At 56.5% G+C, this 17637-nt stretch overlaps 1 protein-coding gene across 1 annotated transcript in view; it reads left to right on the forward strand.

Annotated features, from left to right (window-relative positions):
• The window catches only part of SPTBN4 (spectrin beta, non-erythrocytic 4), a 68912-nt gene extending 51447 nt beyond the window's left edge, over window positions 1-17465 (forward strand). The window contains exons 21-36 of the mRNA XM_037516588.1: window positions 663-887; window positions 1777-1866; window positions 2850-3128; window positions 3233-3363; window positions 4189-4393; window positions 5413-5793; window positions 6872-7116; window positions 9332-9470; window positions 9557-9641; window positions 9932-10128; window positions 10697-11331; window positions 12764-12833; window positions 13425-13717; window positions 14849-15022; window positions 15169-15211; window positions 16414-17465. Coding sequence (XP_037372485.1) covers window positions 663-887; window positions 1777-1866; window positions 2850-3128; window positions 3233-3363; window positions 4189-4393; window positions 5413-5793; window positions 6872-7116; window positions 9332-9470; window positions 9557-9641; window positions 9932-10128; window positions 10697-11331; window positions 12764-12833; window positions 13425-13717; window positions 14849-15022; window positions 15169-15211; window positions 16414-16572 — 3351 coding nt within the window. The 3' untranslated portion in view covers window positions 16573-17465. The remainder of the gene's footprint in view (window positions 1-662; window positions 888-1776; window positions 1867-2849; window positions 3129-3232; window positions 3364-4188; window positions 4394-5412; window positions 5794-6871; window positions 7117-9331; window positions 9471-9556; window positions 9642-9931; window positions 10129-10696; window positions 11332-12763; window positions 12834-13424; window positions 13718-14848; window positions 15023-15168; window positions 15212-16413) is intronic.
• The last annotated feature ends 172 nt before the right edge of the window (window positions 17466-17637 follow it).

A 17637-nucleotide genomic window follows, 5' to 3' on the forward strand; every position in this document is an offset into this window, starting at 1 on the left:
GATTTACTTATCCCATTTAAGTCTTTCATCCATCTGGAATTGTTTTCAGCATAAAGAACAACAGAGGGATCCAGCTAAATTGGTTAGCTAGTTGGCCCGTGACCATTCATTGAAAAATCCTTTTTTTCCCTTGGAGAATTGAAGCAGCATCTATGAAATAGATGAGTTCTCTTGTGTATTGGGTGTGTGTTGGCACTTTCTGTCTGCCCCTGTGGCACACCAACTGTTTAACTCACCGTTGCCCTGTATCGATGACATTTGGCACGGTTGGCTCACTGGACAAAATGTCCTAACTTCTCTGGGCCTCAGTTTCCTCTTTAATCAGGGATGCCACTGATCTTGAAGAGTTGCTCTGAGAATTAAGGAATGAATAGACGTCTTCAGTCCAAGGGGTGGGGTAAACCTCTTTGAGAAGGTAATATTGGAGCTGAAATCTGAAGAGCACGCCTAGCACGGGAATAGCCAGAGCAAAGGTCCTAAGGCAGAAACTAGTTTAGTGAGTTGCAAGTCTGAGAGGCGTGCAGCGCGTCTGGAGGGTCCTGAGCCAGGGAAGAGTGGCTGGGCGGACCGCAGGGCGGGGTGGCTGTACCAGACGGTCCTGGAGACCCACAGCAGGGCGGGGAGGGAGAACGGGGCCCCCTGACCCTGCCGCTTTCCCGCAGTCTATGGAGTCGCAGGTGGAGGAGTGGTACCGCGAGGTGGGCGAGTTGCAGGCGCAGACGGCGGCTCTGCCGCTGGAGCCGGCGAGCAAGGAGCTGGTGGGCGAGCGGCAGAACGCGGTGGGCGAGCGCCTGGTGCGCCTGCTCGAGCCGCTGCAGGAGCGTCGCCGCCTGCTGCTCGCCTCCAAGGAGCTGCACCAGGTGGCGCACGACCTGGACGACGAGCTGGTGAGGAGACAGGGAGGGGGGCATGAGGGCAGGACCAGGATAACCGGCAGGGTGGGGTTGGGGGCTGTGGAGTGGGACCTTCAGGGCCAGAGGTGGCCAGAGGGTGGACTGGGAGCCCGGGCAGGACCCAAGGCTGGTGACTGAAAAACCTACCCACTGACAGACTCTGTCATGCAATCCTCCACGTCCTTTACTCACTCACTTTTGTATTCATGCACTCGCTTGCACTCACTCACTGAATTCTTCACGAAGTCGTTCATTTGTTGATTTATTCATCGACTCATCTTTTATGCCTTATTTCACTCTTTCATGGAATGATTACTCGTTTATTCACTCATGCTCTCATTCATTCACTTCCTCATCGTTCACTCCCTGATTTGCTCATTCTTTAATTCACTTATTTATTTGCTCATTCCCTTGATCATTCTGGGCCCAGCCCTGTGCTTGGGTAATACTGGGGTCACAGGGTGACCATGGCAGACCCTGTTCCTGCCCAGAGAGTCCAAAGGGAAAAAGTGACAACCCCAGGTAATTGGGGACTGTGATAAGGAAGATGAAGGGACTGTGGGAACCCAGGGAGGCAGCTGACCAAGGTCTGAGGTCAGGGAGGGTTTCCTGGATGATGGGGTGTCTGAGCTGAGACACGAAGCAAGAGTACGAGTGAGCAGGCTAAGGGAGCAGTAAGGGATTCCCGGGAAGCAAGACCTGCATGTGCAAAGGCCAGATGCAAGCATGAGCCTGGCTCAGATGTAGAGAGCAGGACAGAGCATGTCCAGAGAGGAGGCTAAAGCTGTGAACAAGAAAAAGCCTTGGATACCATGCAGGTGGCTTACAGATTGGGGTCCTGGGGTGCATTCTCCCCTTGACCTGCTCCCTGTATCCTCTGCAGGCATGGGTCCAGGAGCGGCTGCCATTGGCCATGCAGACGGAGCGAGGCAATGGTTTGCAGGCTGTCCAGCAGTACATCAAAAAGAACCAGGTGATATATACAGACAGCAAGACATTATGTTACGTACCTCGGACTAATTCAATGAGATCTTAATTTCAAAAAATTTAAAAAGGAACCAGGTGAACAGAACCAGGATGAGGGAGTGGGTTAGGGCACCTTTGATACCAGTGACAGAAAAGAACTCAACGTGGTTAAAGCCAAGAAGGAAATGAATTGGCTCTTATAATTGAAAACACTGGACAGCAGATACAGATGCATCCAGGTGCTTCCAACAGCTGTTACTGTTGTTCCCCACCCCACCCAACCCGCAGCCCCTTCCCTGTGTGAGCTTTATCTCAGGCTGACTCTCTCCTGGTGGTACGATACCACCAACAGATTCAAGTTTCTGTCACAGCAGCAAAAACAAACACAGTTTTTCTCAGTAATTTGAGTAAGTGAGTAACAGAATAAGTCACATTTGCTTACCTTGTGTCGCCCTGCCTTCACTGAACTGCTCCTAGTGGCCAAGTTTTCAGCCTGCTCTCACTGGCCGCCTCTGGCTAAGGGTTCACCCCTGGGACCGGAGGTGGACACGGGGGTGGACACGTGTAAAATGCATCCCTTAGGAGTGTACTTCCAAGATTTGTGCACTTGTGTGTAAACCATACCCCAGCTGCTCCGAGCAGCCAGGTTCTCAGGCCTGTGTTGCAACCATGGAGGTACAGCAGAGGCGCAGCCTGCGGTCTTCAAATCCTGAGCCCCGCCCCCCTCGCTAGCTGCTTGCTCTTACTAGCTGCTTGTTGTTGGGCCAAATACCTTGCCTCTCTGTGCCTGCTCCCCCGCCCCCCGCCACCCCCCTGCAGTGTGGGGGTACAATGAGTAATGGAAAAATACTTACGTGGTACCTGGCACGTGGACGGCTGTTAGCCGGTGTTCATTTGCTCGCTGGGCCTTGCCAGCGGCGGAGGCGCACGAGGTCCTGCCAGGCTTGTGAACACCGTTTCCCCACCCACACCCCTCTTTCCTGCCCGCAGGGCCTGCGGCGGGAAATTCAGGCGCACGGGCCGCGCCTGGAGGAGGTGCTGGAGCGCGCGGGCGCCCTGGCCTCACTGCGCAGCCCCGAGGCGGAGGCCGTGCGGCACGGCCAGGAGCAGCTGCAGAGCGCCTGGACAGGTCTGCGCGAGGCGGCAGAGCGGCGGCAGCAGGTGCTGGACGCCGCCTTCCAGGTGGAGCAGTACTACTTCGACGTGGCTGAGGTGGAGGCCTGGCTGGGCGAGCAGGAACTGCTCATGATGAGTGAGGACAAGGGCAAGGTGCGCCCGGGCTGCGGGTGCGGAGGGCCTGGGGGTGCCCGAGGGGGATCCCGCCAGAGCTGGGTCCTGCCGCTGAAGCCTCATGGCCGACTGTGTGCTTCCAGGACGAACAGAGCACCCTGCAGCTGCTCAAGAAGCACCTGCAGTTGGAGCAGGGCGTGGAGAATTATGAGGAGAGCATCGCCCAGCTCTCGCGCCAGTGCCGGGCTCTGCTGGAAATGGGGCACCCAGACAGGTGGGCTGTCAGGGGACCCTGGGAGAGGCAGGCAGGGAGAGGGTGGGGAGGTGGAGGACAGAGTCGTGTCATTTCTTAGGAATCGATCCAGCAGGATCTGAAGCTTCACCGATGGATTGGGACTGGGTCAGAATTGGAGATTGGGATGTGAGGGGCACCCTTTTCCACTTGCTGGAGCCCTAGGATTTCGACAAACTGTTGAAATAGAGAACCACTGCCCAGAGCAGGTGGGGCAGGAGCCTAGGGTTTGCACATAGAGGAGTGTCGGCATGATATCTAGGACTGGGGCAAGAAGTGAGAGCTCAGGGCAGGGCAGGGCCGTTCCTCTTCCTACCCAGTGTTGGGGAGGACAGAAAAGCCTGGGGTGCCATGTGGGGCCTGGCCTGAGGTCCTCTTCACCACAGATCATATACTACCGCTCTGGGGTCAAGAGTGGGGGTCGCATCTGGGCAGTTTGGGCCAGGGGTAAGCTCTGAAAGGGGATCCAGAGCTAGATCCCTGGGGGCCTGAAGACTGGGCCTGCAGCTTGGCTGGGGACCCCAGTCAGGAACCTGGAGCCCCCTCCAGGAGGAGCAGGGCACGGGGCCATGAGAGAAGGGCTGGGAGAGCTTGTCAAGCCTAGGGAAGCTGAGCGTTCCCCCGGGCATGTGGCACTGAGATGCAAGTGCTGGGCTGACCAAATTTGGGTCTGGAGGAACACAGTCCTACCTGGGGCCTGACAGGACTCAAGTCTGCCTGAAGGTGCAGCCCTGCCCTGAGAGAGGTGGGCAGCTCTGTCCTCGACGCCTCAGGGTCCCCATCCCTGCCGCTCCCTGTCCCCATCAGCGAGCAGATCAGCCGGCGGCAGTCTCAGGTGGACCGGCTCTACGTGGCACTGAAAGAGCTGGGCGAGGAGCGCAGGGTGAGTCTGGAACAGCAGTACTGGCTGTACCAGCTCAGCCGCCAGGTGGACGAGCTGGAGCACTGGATCGCCGAGAAGGAGGTGGTGGCTGGCTCACCTGAACTTGGCCAAGACTTTGAGCACGTCACGGTGAGCATCCTTGGTCTGAGTAGTAACATCAGCGCATCAGCGACCTCTCTCTGCAACTAATGGTCTCTGGGCCTCAGTTTACCCATCCATAATATGAGGATAATAATAGTACCCACACCATGGCCGTTTTGTAGGAGAGGTGAATTAATCTATGTAAAGCACTTTGGTTTTTTTTTTTTTTTTTTTTTTTTTTTTTGAAGATTTATTTATCTACACAAGAACCGGGGTGCAGGCCAGATTCGCGGGAGGATGAGAGGATTCACTGGAGACAGAGTGGGGAACTGAACAGGCAGACTGAAGAAATACACTGCTTAGGGGAGCAGCGGGCGAGACAGGAGAGGTCTGCTGTGCCATGTGGGACCCTCGCCAGCCGGCTGGGATTGAACCGGCGCTGTGGCGCTGCAGAGGCTGTGGACAGCTCCACAGTGCTGTGCTCAACCACCTGCGCCACCAGGGGTGGCCCTGTAAAGCACTTTGGATAGTGCTCAGCCCACGATGCCTGACACAGTGGGTGTCAGCTGTTAGGCTGTTATTATCTTTTTTTTTTTAAGATTTATTTATGTATACAAGAACTGGGATACAGGCCAGGGGTGTGGGGGATGAGAGGATACACCAGAGACAGAGTGGGGAGCAGAACAGGCCCATCTACTGAAATACACTGCTGAGGGGAGCAGTGGGCAAATTAGCTACCATGTGGGTATCTCCCTGGTCAGGGATCGAACTCGTGTTGCAGTGGTTGCGGACAGCTTCGTAGTGCTGTGACTTAACCCCTTGTGCCACCAGGGAGGACCTGTTATTATCTTTTCTTTGATAATTGCTGTTACTCTTATTGCTAGTGAGTAATTGCTCAATGTGCTCAATATTATTTTGTGTTGGTTGGCATTAATAGCATTGCTATTTCTCTTACCTGCCACGATATCACTATTGGAAAGCGTGGTGCTAATCTGTCACCTGGGTTGGTGGGGGCTTGTGCACACGGTACCTTTGCCCATGCTGTGCCCCCTGCTTCCTGGTGGCAGGTACTGCAGGAGAAATTCTCAGAGTTTGCCAGTGAGACGGGCACCGCAGGGCGGGAGCGACTGGCGGCTGTGAACCAGATGGTGGACGAGCTGATTGAGTGTGGCCACACAGCGGCGGCCACCATGGCTGAGTGGAAGGATGGACTGAACGAGGCCTGGGCCGAGCTGCTGGAGCTGATGGGCACCCGCGCCCAGCTGCTGGCTGCCTCTCGGGAACTGCACAAGTTCTTCAGCGATGCCCGGGAGCTTCAGGGACAGATCGAGGAGAAGCGGAGGCGACTGCCCCGCCTGACCGCCCCACCTGAGCCGAGACCCAGTGCCAGCTCCATGCAACGGACACTGCGTGCCTTTGAACATGACCTGCAGCTCCTTGTGTCCCAGGTGGGGCGCCGGCGGCCAGGAGGGGCTGGTGGGAGGGAGAACAAGGTGGTCGAGGGATGTGGGCAGTAGAGCAGGTCAATCAAGCTGTAGAGCAGGTCAAAATAAGCCAGTGGACAGATAGAAACAGCACAGAACAGAGAAATTAGATGCTGGGCAGAGAAAATGCACCAGCTGCATGATGCACAGCAAGGAGATGGGCGGAAGAAAGCAGGATGGTTGAGCTGTAGAAATTTGACCCTGTTTTCCATGGAGGTGGGGCAGGGGTTCTTCTAGAAACTACCAAGTGCATCTTTCTCAATCCTAGATGGAGCACCTAAGGGGAACTGAGAGGGCGAAGAGAAATTTGGCCGTGGGGCAGGTAGCAAGGAGATAGCCTTTGCTAGAAATTGTGGGATTTTCATAAAGAAAATTGATGGGTGTGGACTTAATGGACATGGCTAAAGAGTCCATAGAAATTAGATAGTGGGTCTGAGGTGGGTGGGGAGGCAGACCCCAGAAATCCGATGGAAATGAAACTGGGCCTCAAAAAAACTCAGACAGCGGAAGGAAACTGGGTTTGGGTTTAATGGTAGACTATGGACATAAACCATACAGACGACTTTCAAAATCAGGCGGAGAGATCACGAGGTTGAGTGGTGAATGTAGAAATGTGCTGCTGGCTCTGCCAGAAATCAGGTGGTTGAGGCCATAGAGTGTGAGCAGAGGGTCTGGGGATCCAATGGCGGAAGCCTTGATGGTAATCGAATAGTTTATTCAAAAGGAAATTGGGCAGTAGGTAGCGGGTCTGAAAAGAAATCGAGTAAGAACTCACAGGACAACTGTCTAATAGACATTGGGGAGGAAGGAGCTTCCTGAAGGCTATCGGAAAGGCCGAAACAAGGTAGAGGTGGGCCTGAGAAAATGAAGTGTCAGGCCCAGGAGCACTAGAGCTCTGAGGCCAAAAGAAATCAGGCAGCGGAGAGGTGGGGAACCCTGTGTTGGGATCAGGAGGGTGCAGGCTCCTTGCATCTTCAGCCTGCACCAGCCAGCAGAGCCTGGCCCCCGTGGAGGGCTGTGCTCCACCTGGTATGCCCCTCAGGTACGGCAGCTGCAGGAGGGGGCAGCCCAGCTGCGGACGGTGTACGCAGGCGAGCACGCAGAGGCCATTGCCAGCCGGGAGCAGGAGGTGCTGCAGGGCTGGAAGGAACTGCTGGCAGCCTGTGAGGACGCCCGCCTGCACGTCAGCTCCACGGCCGACGCCCTGCGCTTCCACAGCCAGGCCCGGGATCTGCTCTCCTGGATGGATGGCATCGCTGGCCAGATTGGGGCAGCTGACAAACCCAGGTGCCCCTCATCCCACCTCCGGCTCCCTACCTGCCTCTGGGCAGCCACCCTCGCCCATCAGCAGTCCCCTTCCCCTAAGAAATCACAGGAGCCTGTGCTGGTCGGTGCTCCTCTGTGCGGCAGGCACTGTTCTAAATGCTATGCATGGGGGCTCAGAGCACGGGGCTTCAGTCCTTCCCAGGTGCCCGCTACTGCCCTTCCTGTGGGGCATGGGATGGGTCAAAGCCAGGGCAGGTGCGGGGAGGCATAGGACTTTATAGGTGGCTTAACCCAGTAGGCGCTGATTTATTGCTCGCATGATGGTTTGAGGCGCGTGTCTGGCAGAAGCCTGTGTGGTGATTGGGAGCCACGTCCTCTCTCACTTGGCCCCAAAAATTGCTTCCCAGACCTTAGGCACCTAACCACAGATGAGGCAATAGAGTGGGAGGGATGGTGTGGGTGTTTTTAGGGATTAAACCTGCACTCACATAGCCTTGTTCTGTGACTGTGAGGCCTGGAGCCTATGTTCGTTTACTCAGGGAAAATATACTGAATGCCTACTGTGTGTCAGATGGTGAGCAAGGCCAAGCCCTAGCCCTGATGCAGCTTACATTCTGAGGCTGGAGAGAGGGCACACATAAGTAAACAAACACCTAATATTATTTCAGATAGTAATAAGTGCTCTGAAGAAAAATAAAGCAAGGTAAGGGGACGAGGTGCTAGCTGGCAAGGCCTCTCTGAGGATGTGACGTTTGAGTGGAGACCTGAATGAAGTGATGGTGAGTTGGGTGAAGTTTTGGGGGAAGGGTTTTGTAGGTGGAGGGATCAGCAAGTACAAAGGCCCTGAGGTAGGTGGTAGTTGGGCTCCTTTGAGGAAGAGCTAGCCAAGTACTGTGGCTGGATGGAGTGAGTGAGGGGGTGAGGGGCATGGTAGGTAATGAGGTTGGCGAGGTGACATGAATGCCTGGTGGGGAGTTTGCCTTTTCTCTGGCCTTGTGGGAAATAGTCTGTAGCGGGCAAAGGTGGAAGAAGAGGTAGACGGGTTAGGAAACTATTGCTCTAATACAAGTGAGAGGTGATGGCAGCTTAGTTCACTGCAGTGTTATGGAGATGGGGAGAAGTGATTGGTTTTGGGAATTAAAAAAAAAATCTTTCTGTTAAAGAAAAATTTCAAAAATGCACAGTAGTGGCAGCATTACGGTGAACACACGTGCGTAAAGCCAACAAGCATCCCGTGAGGCTAGCACTTTGGACCCCTCTCGTTTCATCTATACGTTCCCTGAAAACCCCCTCTGTCCCTTGCTGAGTTATTTTAAAACAAATCTCAGGTTTCCTATCATGTCACAGGGTATGTTTTGAAGTTATAAAGGTCCCTTCTCGACTGATGGATTAGCTTGAAGGACAGCAGCGTACCCATGAGTAGGGGTGAATTTACCGAGATGGAGACTTACAGGGCAGGCCACGCTGTGGAGCGAGGAGAGGATCAGTAAGATTGTTCCAGATATCTCACGTCCTAGTAGGAATCTCACAACCGGGGCCCTTCAGCTGGGACCTGTGAAGTGTTCCAAAGCTGTACTTGCTGGCTGGGGGGCCCTTCAGAACGTGGAGTTTGTTTTGGACATGTGGGCGGATGAGCACAGCACTGTCCCACAGTGATGCAGCACAAACCACAAATACGAAGTACGTAACTAAGGGAAGATTTTCTTATAACCACCTTAAAAGGGGAAAAAGAAGCGAGTGAAAACTCATTTTAGTAATTCATTTTATTGAGCCCAGTGTACCCCAACTATGAACAACATATACTTAATGTTAAAAATAAGGAGCTGTTTTACATTCCCTTTTTGTACTAAACCCTCAGGATATGGTGTTCACTATACATTGCCACACATGTCAGTCCAGTCTGGCCACATTTTAAGTACTCACTTGGCACCCAGGTCTAGCTGCTGCTAGCATAGTAGACAACACAGCCTTAGAAGAATTTGGCCAGTGAACCTTCAGAAGCATAAGTGGAGAAAGTGAGAACTGGATTTTGAAATCCTAGATTAGAATCACTGAAGTGTGAAATTTTAGCACCTTGGAGAAAGTTGAAATCAGGGGGTGCCCTTGCATTCAGAACTTGGCGATAGGAGGTGGGTGTCCTGAGCTGCCATGAACCTCAGCCTCAGGAATTGGGGTTCGTCAGTAGCTGCCAAGGGGGGCTGCCCTGGCTCAGCTCCTCTCCCGCTGCCCGCCCTAGGGATGTGTCGTCGGTGGAGGTGCTCATGAACTACCACCAGGGCCTGAAGACCGAGCTGGAGGCGCGGGTGCCCGAGCTGACAGCCTGCCAGGAGCTGGGGCGCTCTCTGCTGCTCAACAAGAGTGCCATGGCTGACGAGGTGCGGAGGGGCAGGGGTCCTCCGCCACCCTCCCTGGCCTTGGGAGAGGAGCTACCCTTGACACCTCTCCCACCCACCACTCCCAGATCCAGGCACAGCTGGACAAGCTGGGGACCAGGAAGGAGGAGGTGTCGGACAAGTGGGACCGCCATTGGGAGTGGCTGCAGCAAAGTGAGTGAGGGCCCAGACACGGGGCTCAGGGGCACAGGGACGTGCTCGAACATGTCCACAAAGACCCAGAGTGTCCCCAGCAGCAAACATGAGGCCAAAAAGGATGAACAAGGGGCCTAATTGCTGTCGAATCCTTGCTAACATTCACCTAGGGGAGAAGCTGAGCCCAGAGTGGGCAGGGCTGGGATGGGAGAAGTCAGGGGTGTGTGTGTGCATGTGTATGTGTGTGGTGTCAGAGAAAACAGTGATGCCCCAGGTGCCCCAGCACCCTCTCCTGCATGTCCCCTCAGTGCTGGAGGTGCACCAATTTGCCCAAGAGGCAGTGGTGGCCGACGCCTGGCTGACGGCCCAGGAGCCGCTTCTGCAGAGCCGGGAGCTGGGCAGCAGTGTGGACGAGGTAGAGCAGCTAATCCGGCGACATGAGGCCTTCCGCAAAGCTGCTGCAGCCTGGGAAGAGAGGTTCAGTTCTCTGCGGCGCCTGACCACGGTTAGCACCCCAGATCCTGCCCCAGAGCCCCTCCTGAAGCCCCATCCCACCCCTCTGTAGGAGACAGGTACACCAGGACTTGGTGCTCAGCAGTGGGGTGAGGTCCCACCCAGATAGGCCCTCATTGAGCTCCCAGTCCAGGGGTGGGGAAGGGACATGGGGGACTGGAGGGGGGTGCTCAGGTGGCTGTAGGAGCCCAAAAGTACTTGTCTTGGGCCTGAGGGAGTCTGAGCTAACACTTGAAGAATGAGGTGAAGAGCCCATAATACAAAGTCTTCAGGTCCCAGGCGGAGGAGACACTGAGGAAGGAGAAAGGGAAATCAGGAAAGGGAAAGCGACGATTTATACACTTCATGAAAAACAACAACAACAACAACTAGGTGTTGGCAAGAGAAAAAAAGAATTAAGTTCCCAGCAGAGGGCAAAGTTGCCCTGGACACAGGCCTGGCCAGCCTTGCTTTTTCACTAAAAATACGCTGGGTGCTGAGGCAGACCAACCCAGAACCGCCTTTCCAGACGCCCCCAAGCCGTAATGACCTCTCTCTCACCCTGACCCCTTCACCCCCAGATCGAGAAACTCAAAGCGGAGCAGAGCAAGCAGCCGCCCACCCCACTGCTGGGGCGCAAGTTCTTTGGAGACCCCGCGGAACTGGCGGCCAAGGCGGCGCCCCTGCTGCGGCCGGGGGGCTACGAGAGGGGCCTGGAGCCCTTGGCCCGCCGGGCCTCGGACACGCTGTCAGCCGAGGTGCGGACCCGGGTGGGGTACGTGCGCCAGGAGCTCAAGCCCGAGCGCCTCCAGCCGCGTATCGATCGGCTGCCGGAGGTCCCGGGGAGGGTGGAGCCCACGGCCCCGCCGGCCGCGCCCGCACCGGAGGACGCAGCGGATAACCCCGGAGCCCCCGGGGCCCCCACGGCGGCGGAGCAAGTCCGGCCGCGGTCGGAGCGCCAGGAGTCAGCGGATCGCGCGGAGGAGCCGCCCAGGAGGCGGCGACCAGATCGGCAGGAATCTGCTGATCAACCCGAGGAGACTGCGCGGAGGCGGAGGTCAGAGCGGCAGGAGTCGGCGGAGCACGACGTGGCGCACAGCCTGACGCTGGGCCGCTACGAGCAGATGGAGCGGCGGCGGGAGCGGCGCGAGCGGCGGCTGGAACGGCAGGAGTCCAGCGAGCAGGAGACGCCCGCCAGAGGAGACCCGGTGAAGGGGTGAGTCCCTGGGGGCCAGGGAGCGAGGGAAGCAAGCGGGCCCGTGGGTCTCCAGAGCCCACACGGGCCCAGTGCAGAGGGCTTCACGGCGCTGAAGGAAGATCCGTGCACCCATTTTGCAGAGGTGTAAGCTGAGGTTGAAGAAGGGTAGGAGACTGCCCACCGCCCCGAGCGGCTGTTGAAGAAAGGGCAGGGTGTCAGCCACTGGGTCCTGACCTGGCATTAACCCCATGGGTGGCCATAGGCACCAGGTCTCCACTGGGCTAATATTGGAACCATCACCTCCCCTATTAGAGAGCAAACCCTTTAGCACAGTCTCACCTTTATAAACTGATGGCTGTTGTCATCTCCATCTCATGGATGGGGCCACTGAAGCTGCGAGAGGGGAAGTCATTCAGTTTGCGTGAAGCTGGCTAGAACTCGGGCTTTCGGAATGAGAGGTAACAAATAGTGTTTTGGGCAGGTGGATCCAGTCAGCAGTGTCCCCAGAAAGAGGTCTTTGGTCAAATACCTTTTTCCCTTCTTTTCTTTTTTTTAAGGATTTATTTATTTATGCATACAAGAAGTGGGGTACAGGCCAGAGATGTGGGGGGTGAGAGGATTCACCAGAGACGGGGTGAGGAGCAATCTACTGAAATACACTGCTGAGGGGAGCAGCAGACGAGACAGGAGAGGTCTGTTGCGCCATGTGGGTTGCTCCTTGGCTGCCAGGGATCGAACTCGTGCTGCAGAGGCTGCGGATTACTTCATAGTGTGATGCTTAACCCCTTGCGCCACAAGGGAGGCCCAGGTCAAATACTGCGGTGCCTGACCACAGTTAGCACCCCAGATCCTTCCCCAGTCCCCCTTCCTGAAGCCCCATCCCAGCCCTCTTTAGGAGACAGGTACACCAGGACTTGGTGCTCAGCAGTGTGGTGAGGCCCCAGATAGGCCTCATAGACAGTGACTTCTTGACCTGTTTTAAATTTATTTCATGAATGTTTGCCAAATGCCCACAAATGCAAGGCGCGATGGAACCAACCTTAGCCTGCTTTCATGGGACTAGCCTGCTTACAGTCTAGTGGGGGAAACAGACATGTCAGCAGACAGTGATAACCCAGAATGATCAGGGTGGGGTTGGGGGAATTTCAGGGGGCTTTGGAGCTCAGGAGGTGGGTGGGAAAAGGCAACACTGTGTTCAGAGACTTGAAGGCACCAGTTTGCAATCTGCCTCAAACTCAAAGGGGAGAGAGGATCTGTCCTCTCTCCAGCAGACATGAAACAAGCACCTGTGGCATGTAAGGCAAAGTCCTGAGTGAGGCAGCTGCAGGGATGGACATATCAGCCTGGCATCGCAAGCTAAGAAGTGGAGGATCCTCCAGCCAGCCAGGCTGGTGCCAGGAGAAAGCACCCCAGTTCCACCTGGTCTTTCTGTCCTTCCCCCCCACCCCAGGAAGGCAACCCTGGCTGACATTGTGGAGCAGCTGCAGGAGAAAGAGGCAGGCCCAGGGCTCCCTGCTGGGGTAAGTTGAGCCTCGGGATGGGGATGGGTGGGGGTATGGAGACCCCTTTCTGAAGAGCAGAAGTCAGGACCCCAGAAACACTGGTGCCTAATCCTCAGCCCTCCCCCCATTATGAATCCTGCAGACAGACATTCTCAGGGGATAGACAGGGCCACCAGCTGATCCCCTACAATCTGGAGATGTGTCCCTTACAAATATGAGGCCACAGGGCCTAAGAAACCTTCCCCTTCCACACACATAGACTCTAGACTCCCCACATCTGTCGTGGGCTCTATTTCTCCAGCCCAGTGGGGTCTCAAACAGCCTCTTAGTCGCATACACAGAGTGAAGTGCGGATTCCTCCTCCAGACAGCTCCACCTGCCTGCGCCCCCACCTCCAGAGGTCCGGCCTCTCCTCCCCGAGATGACAGGGAGTCCAAATTTAGGAAGCCTCACTCCCAAGGCCGGTGGGGCCCCTAAGATTTGGGCCTCCAGGCCTCCCAAACCAAATCGATGGCCCTGCAGACAGGTGGGGCCCCACACCCGTGAGTCCCCCAGGCAGAGGGCCCGCGTCCCCTCTGGACAGCACCCCTCTCCCCTCCCTTCACACAGCCGTCGCTGCCTCAGCCTCGCGAGCTTCCCCCCGGCCGCCTGCCCAACGGGCTTGAGCCGCTCGAGCGGACACCTCGGCCGGACCGGCCGCGGGCACGGGACCGGCCCAAGCCGCGACGGCGGCCGCGGCCGCGAGAGGGTGGTGAGGGCGGGGGAAGCCGGCGCTCGCGCTCCGCCCCGGCCCAGGGCGGCTCCGCCCCCGCGCCTCCGGCTCCGCCCACTCACACAGTGCAGCACGAGGGCTTCCTGCTGCGCAAGCGCGAGCTCGACGCTAACCGCAAGTCGTCCAACCGGTGAGCGCGTGGGCGGGGCTTTGGAAGGCGGGTCCCAAGCTCAGTGTCTAATGAGACTAGGTGGGGCCCGAGGCGGCGGGGAGGGGGCGGGGTTAAGCGTCAGGGCGTCCAACTGGTGGCGGGGAAGGCGGGGCCTGGAGAGGGGGCGGGGCTTACGTTCTGGGACCGACGGCGGCGCGGGGTCCCAGATCGGAGCGCGCGGTGGGTGAGCGGATGGCGTTTCGAAGGGGGCGGAGCCTGAGGGAAATGTTAGAGACTTGAAGAGATGACGATCCAGTCTCCTAGCAGCCACCTAGGAGTTAACTAGAGCTGGTGTAGAGGGTTCCCGTGGCTTGTAAGGTGGAGCCTGGAGAGACCTTCCAGCCTATGCGCGCGGTGGGGCCAACCTTGATGTTTCAAACAGGGGGCGGGAACCCAAACTTGGCGCCGGCGCTGACGGGGTGAGGCCGGGGGCGGGGGCCACCGCCTGCATTCCCAAAGGGGGCCTCGTGGTGATGTGCCTTCTCTGGGAGTCCAGCTCCTAGTTGCCCAACCCCTTTTTGTCCAATCTGGGGAGGCCGAATCTGGGGAGAGAGCCAAAAGGGGAAACGCTGGCGTACCCGTGCACTGAGGCCGAGCCCCAAGATGTGAAGTGGCAGAGTAGGTTGAGATTTTGCCTGTGGGATCTGGAAGTGTTAGGGCAAGGTAGGAATAAACAGGGGCACCTGGGTGTATTTTGCTCATGGGAGACTTCCTCCTCAATTGGGGTTTGGCTGATTGGGGTGATGGGAATACCTCATTGTAGGCAGTAGACCAATAGATCTCCTTCAGGAGGTTTCCAAGGGCTAGGGATGGACAAATATACAAGCAAGGGTTCTGAGGAGACAGCTTAAGTCTTGCCTTCAGGAAACTCTGTATGAGAGTGGATAGGGAAGGGCAACCCCAGCAGCGGGCAGCCTTGAGGTCGAGAGACTTAGAGCCTTCCCCCAGTTTGGGAACAGCCACAAGGAAGAGCACATCAGTCATATATCCCAGTTAGGGCAAAGCCCAAAGGTAGGAAGGCTCAGACATGTTCAGCCTTTGAGGGTATTAATGAAGCATATCCAGGCAGAGTTCTGTGGCTCTGCCTTGAGTCCCCTCTCGTCGCCCCAGGTCATGGGTGAGCCTTTACTGCGTGCTCAGCAAGGGGGAGCTGGGTTTCTACAAGGACTCCAAGGGCCCGGCATCTGGGGGCACACATGGCGGGGAGCCACTGCTCAGCCTGCACAAGGCCACCAGCGAGGTGGCTAGTGACTACAAGAAAAAGAAGCACGTCTTCAAACTCCAGTGAGCCCCCCAATGGTCTAGAGGGAGGGATCCAAGGGGCCTCTTCCCCTCCCCAGTGATACCCTGCTCCCCTAGAGGACAGATATTGGATGGGTGGGCTGGGCCCTTGCGCCAGATCCCTCAAGTCTTGTGTCACCCTCCCACAGGACCCAGGATGGCAGCGAATTTTTGCTCCAGGCTAAAGATGAGGTGAGATATAGTCCTTCCTCTTCTTCATGTAGCCCTTTGGAATGACCCAGCTGCTTGACTCCCCTCTGCCGGAGTGGGGGGCTGTGGATGAGAGGGGAAGCACAAACCAGAGTTTCCTGCGCTGTAATGAAAGCCCACGGGCAGTGAGAGTTCAGAGGAACTTCCTAACCTTTCTGGGGTGGGGGGGAGAGGGGGTGAAGGGGAGAGTGGAGGGTGAGAGAACTCTCTGGAAGCCAGAACAGTCTAACCTTCTTACCTTGACCTCTGAGGTGAAAGTGGAAAGAGGAGGGAATCCGCTTTAAAAAATAAAGGGAGGAGGGAACCCCAGTGCAAAGCTCCAAAGGCACAGAATTGCTGAGGGTTAACTGAGGGGGGGGAGAAAGTTACCAGGGGCTGCATGCTGCATCTCAGCAGGCTTTGTGGGCCCATCTGAGGAGGCTGGAGGCTGTCCTAGGGCACCGGGGAGCCACTGCAGGCTAACAGTGAGGCATAAGAAAGATTCCTTTGTTTTCCAGGGCAGGGTAGATTGGAGAGGGCAGAGTTGAAGTATGGCACCCTGGAGGCAGCCAGGGCAGAGACCCAAATGGGGAAGCAATAGGCTGAACCAGGGCAGAACAGTGGGGAGTGGAGGAAGAGGTAGGTAGGTGAGATGGGAATGTGACGCTGGGCCTGGGGCAAGGGGGAGAGTTGAGGGGAGGAGGAGCAGGTGTGGAGGTGACTGAAAAGATACTGAAAATCCCAACGCTTGATATCTCGTTCATCCTCACAAGAGGCTGTGACATAGGCTTGTTATTTTCTCCTTGCTTGCCTTTGTTTAGCCTTAAAATGGAGAATGAAAGTTTTCCATTACAGGGTTAATGTGAAAATTTAATAAATGGATACACATAGAGTAATAAGGCCTACCAAATAAGGCCTACTAAATGTCAGTGTCCGCTGATATTATCATTGTTTTCTGTAGTGGGGATTAATTCTGTTGCATAGGTTGAAATCAACCAAAATTTAATCCACCCAAGTGCTTAGAATAGACCTGATCCGTGCTCTATGTAAGTCTGAATTATCACCATCATCATCACCGCCCCACTTAAAAGATGAGGAAACTGAGGTTCAGCGAGGGCAGTTCAGAGGGGAAACTGAGGCCCCAGACTCATCTGTTTCTCAGCCTTCTGTCTTGCAAACATGGACTGTGTCATTTCTCTCTCCAGGAGGAGATGAATGGCTGGCTAGAGGCTGTGGCTGCCTCGGTGGGGGAACACGCGGAGATTGCCCGCTGGGGACAGACACTACCCACCACGTCGTCCACAGATGAGGGCAACCCCAAGCGGGAGCCGGGGGAGCGCAGAGCCAGCGGGCGCCGGAAGTGACTTCCCATCCCCAGGGCGTGAGACATCCATCTCCCTGACCCTCCTCTCCACACTGTGGGCACAAAGACACTTTCTCTTCCGCAGGGGCGGATGCCCCTTGTTCCAGCAACACTGCGGATGCGCCATGACGGGCACTGGAAAGGAGGGGACTTCTCCTGCACCCCAAGAAGTGGTGGGGAGATTGCTGCCCCTATAGCCATATCTCGGCCCCTTCCCGCTCGCCACCCCCACCCCAGGTGCTGGGGCTCCATTATTTTTATGCAATAACTGAGCTTGGTGGAGGGGCGGGTAAGGGGTCAGTTGAGCCAAGCCCCCTGCCCCAATCCCCAGATCCCGCCCCAAGAAGCTGGGGTGGTGGGGGCGACAATTCTGCCCCCCTCTCCGCCCTAAGGATGGGCAAGGGGGCGCTGGTGAGGTCCCCTGGACCATCCAGGGTGCTAGGGGGTGGGGAGGGGACGCCCCTTCCCCGCCTTTACCTCACTTCCAATGCTGCCTTGATCTCTGTCTGGGAAGAGGGAGTGAGGGGGCCCTAACCCCCCGCACTCCACCGCCTCAGAGCCATGCGGTTAATTCCTGACTTAGTTTATTTTTGCAAAACGTCGACCTCCTCCTCCCCCGCCCCGCATCCGCGAAGGCTTTTAATGGGAGGGGCGTCAAAGCTCAAAACTGTCTTCCTCTCTCCTCCCCCCTCCAGTTGTAAAAGCCTCTTCTTGAGGGGAGGGGCGAGGGGAAGCCCTCCCCCTGCATGCTTCTGGCTGGAGCACCTCCCTGAGGAGTGGGGGAACCGGGTTGCGGGCAGCCCCCATCGCCGCCTGGAGAAGCCGCTGGGGCCCCGGGGGTGTGGGGCGGTGTGGCAGGCGCACACTGTATGTACCTATAATAAATCCTTTGGCTTTGACGGTCTACGCTGCTTTGTTCGCGTTTCATGGGATGTACCTGGGAGGACTCAAGGTGGAGAGCCTGTGGCTACGGAGAACATTGGGCCCCTCGGTGTGGCCTAATTTCGGGGCCTCAACATGTTCCCCCCGACAAAGATGCCATTCCTAAAACAGGAACCCCAGAGGA

Source organism: Talpa occidentalis, unplaced genomic scaffold, assembly GCF_014898055.3.
Source record: "Talpa occidentalis isolate TD23 unplaced genomic scaffold, MPIMG_talOcc4v2.1 talOcc4.17, whole genome shotgun sequence".
Classification (NCBI taxonomy): domain Eukaryota; kingdom Metazoa; phylum Chordata; class Mammalia; order Eulipotyphla; family Talpidae; genus Talpa; species Talpa occidentalis.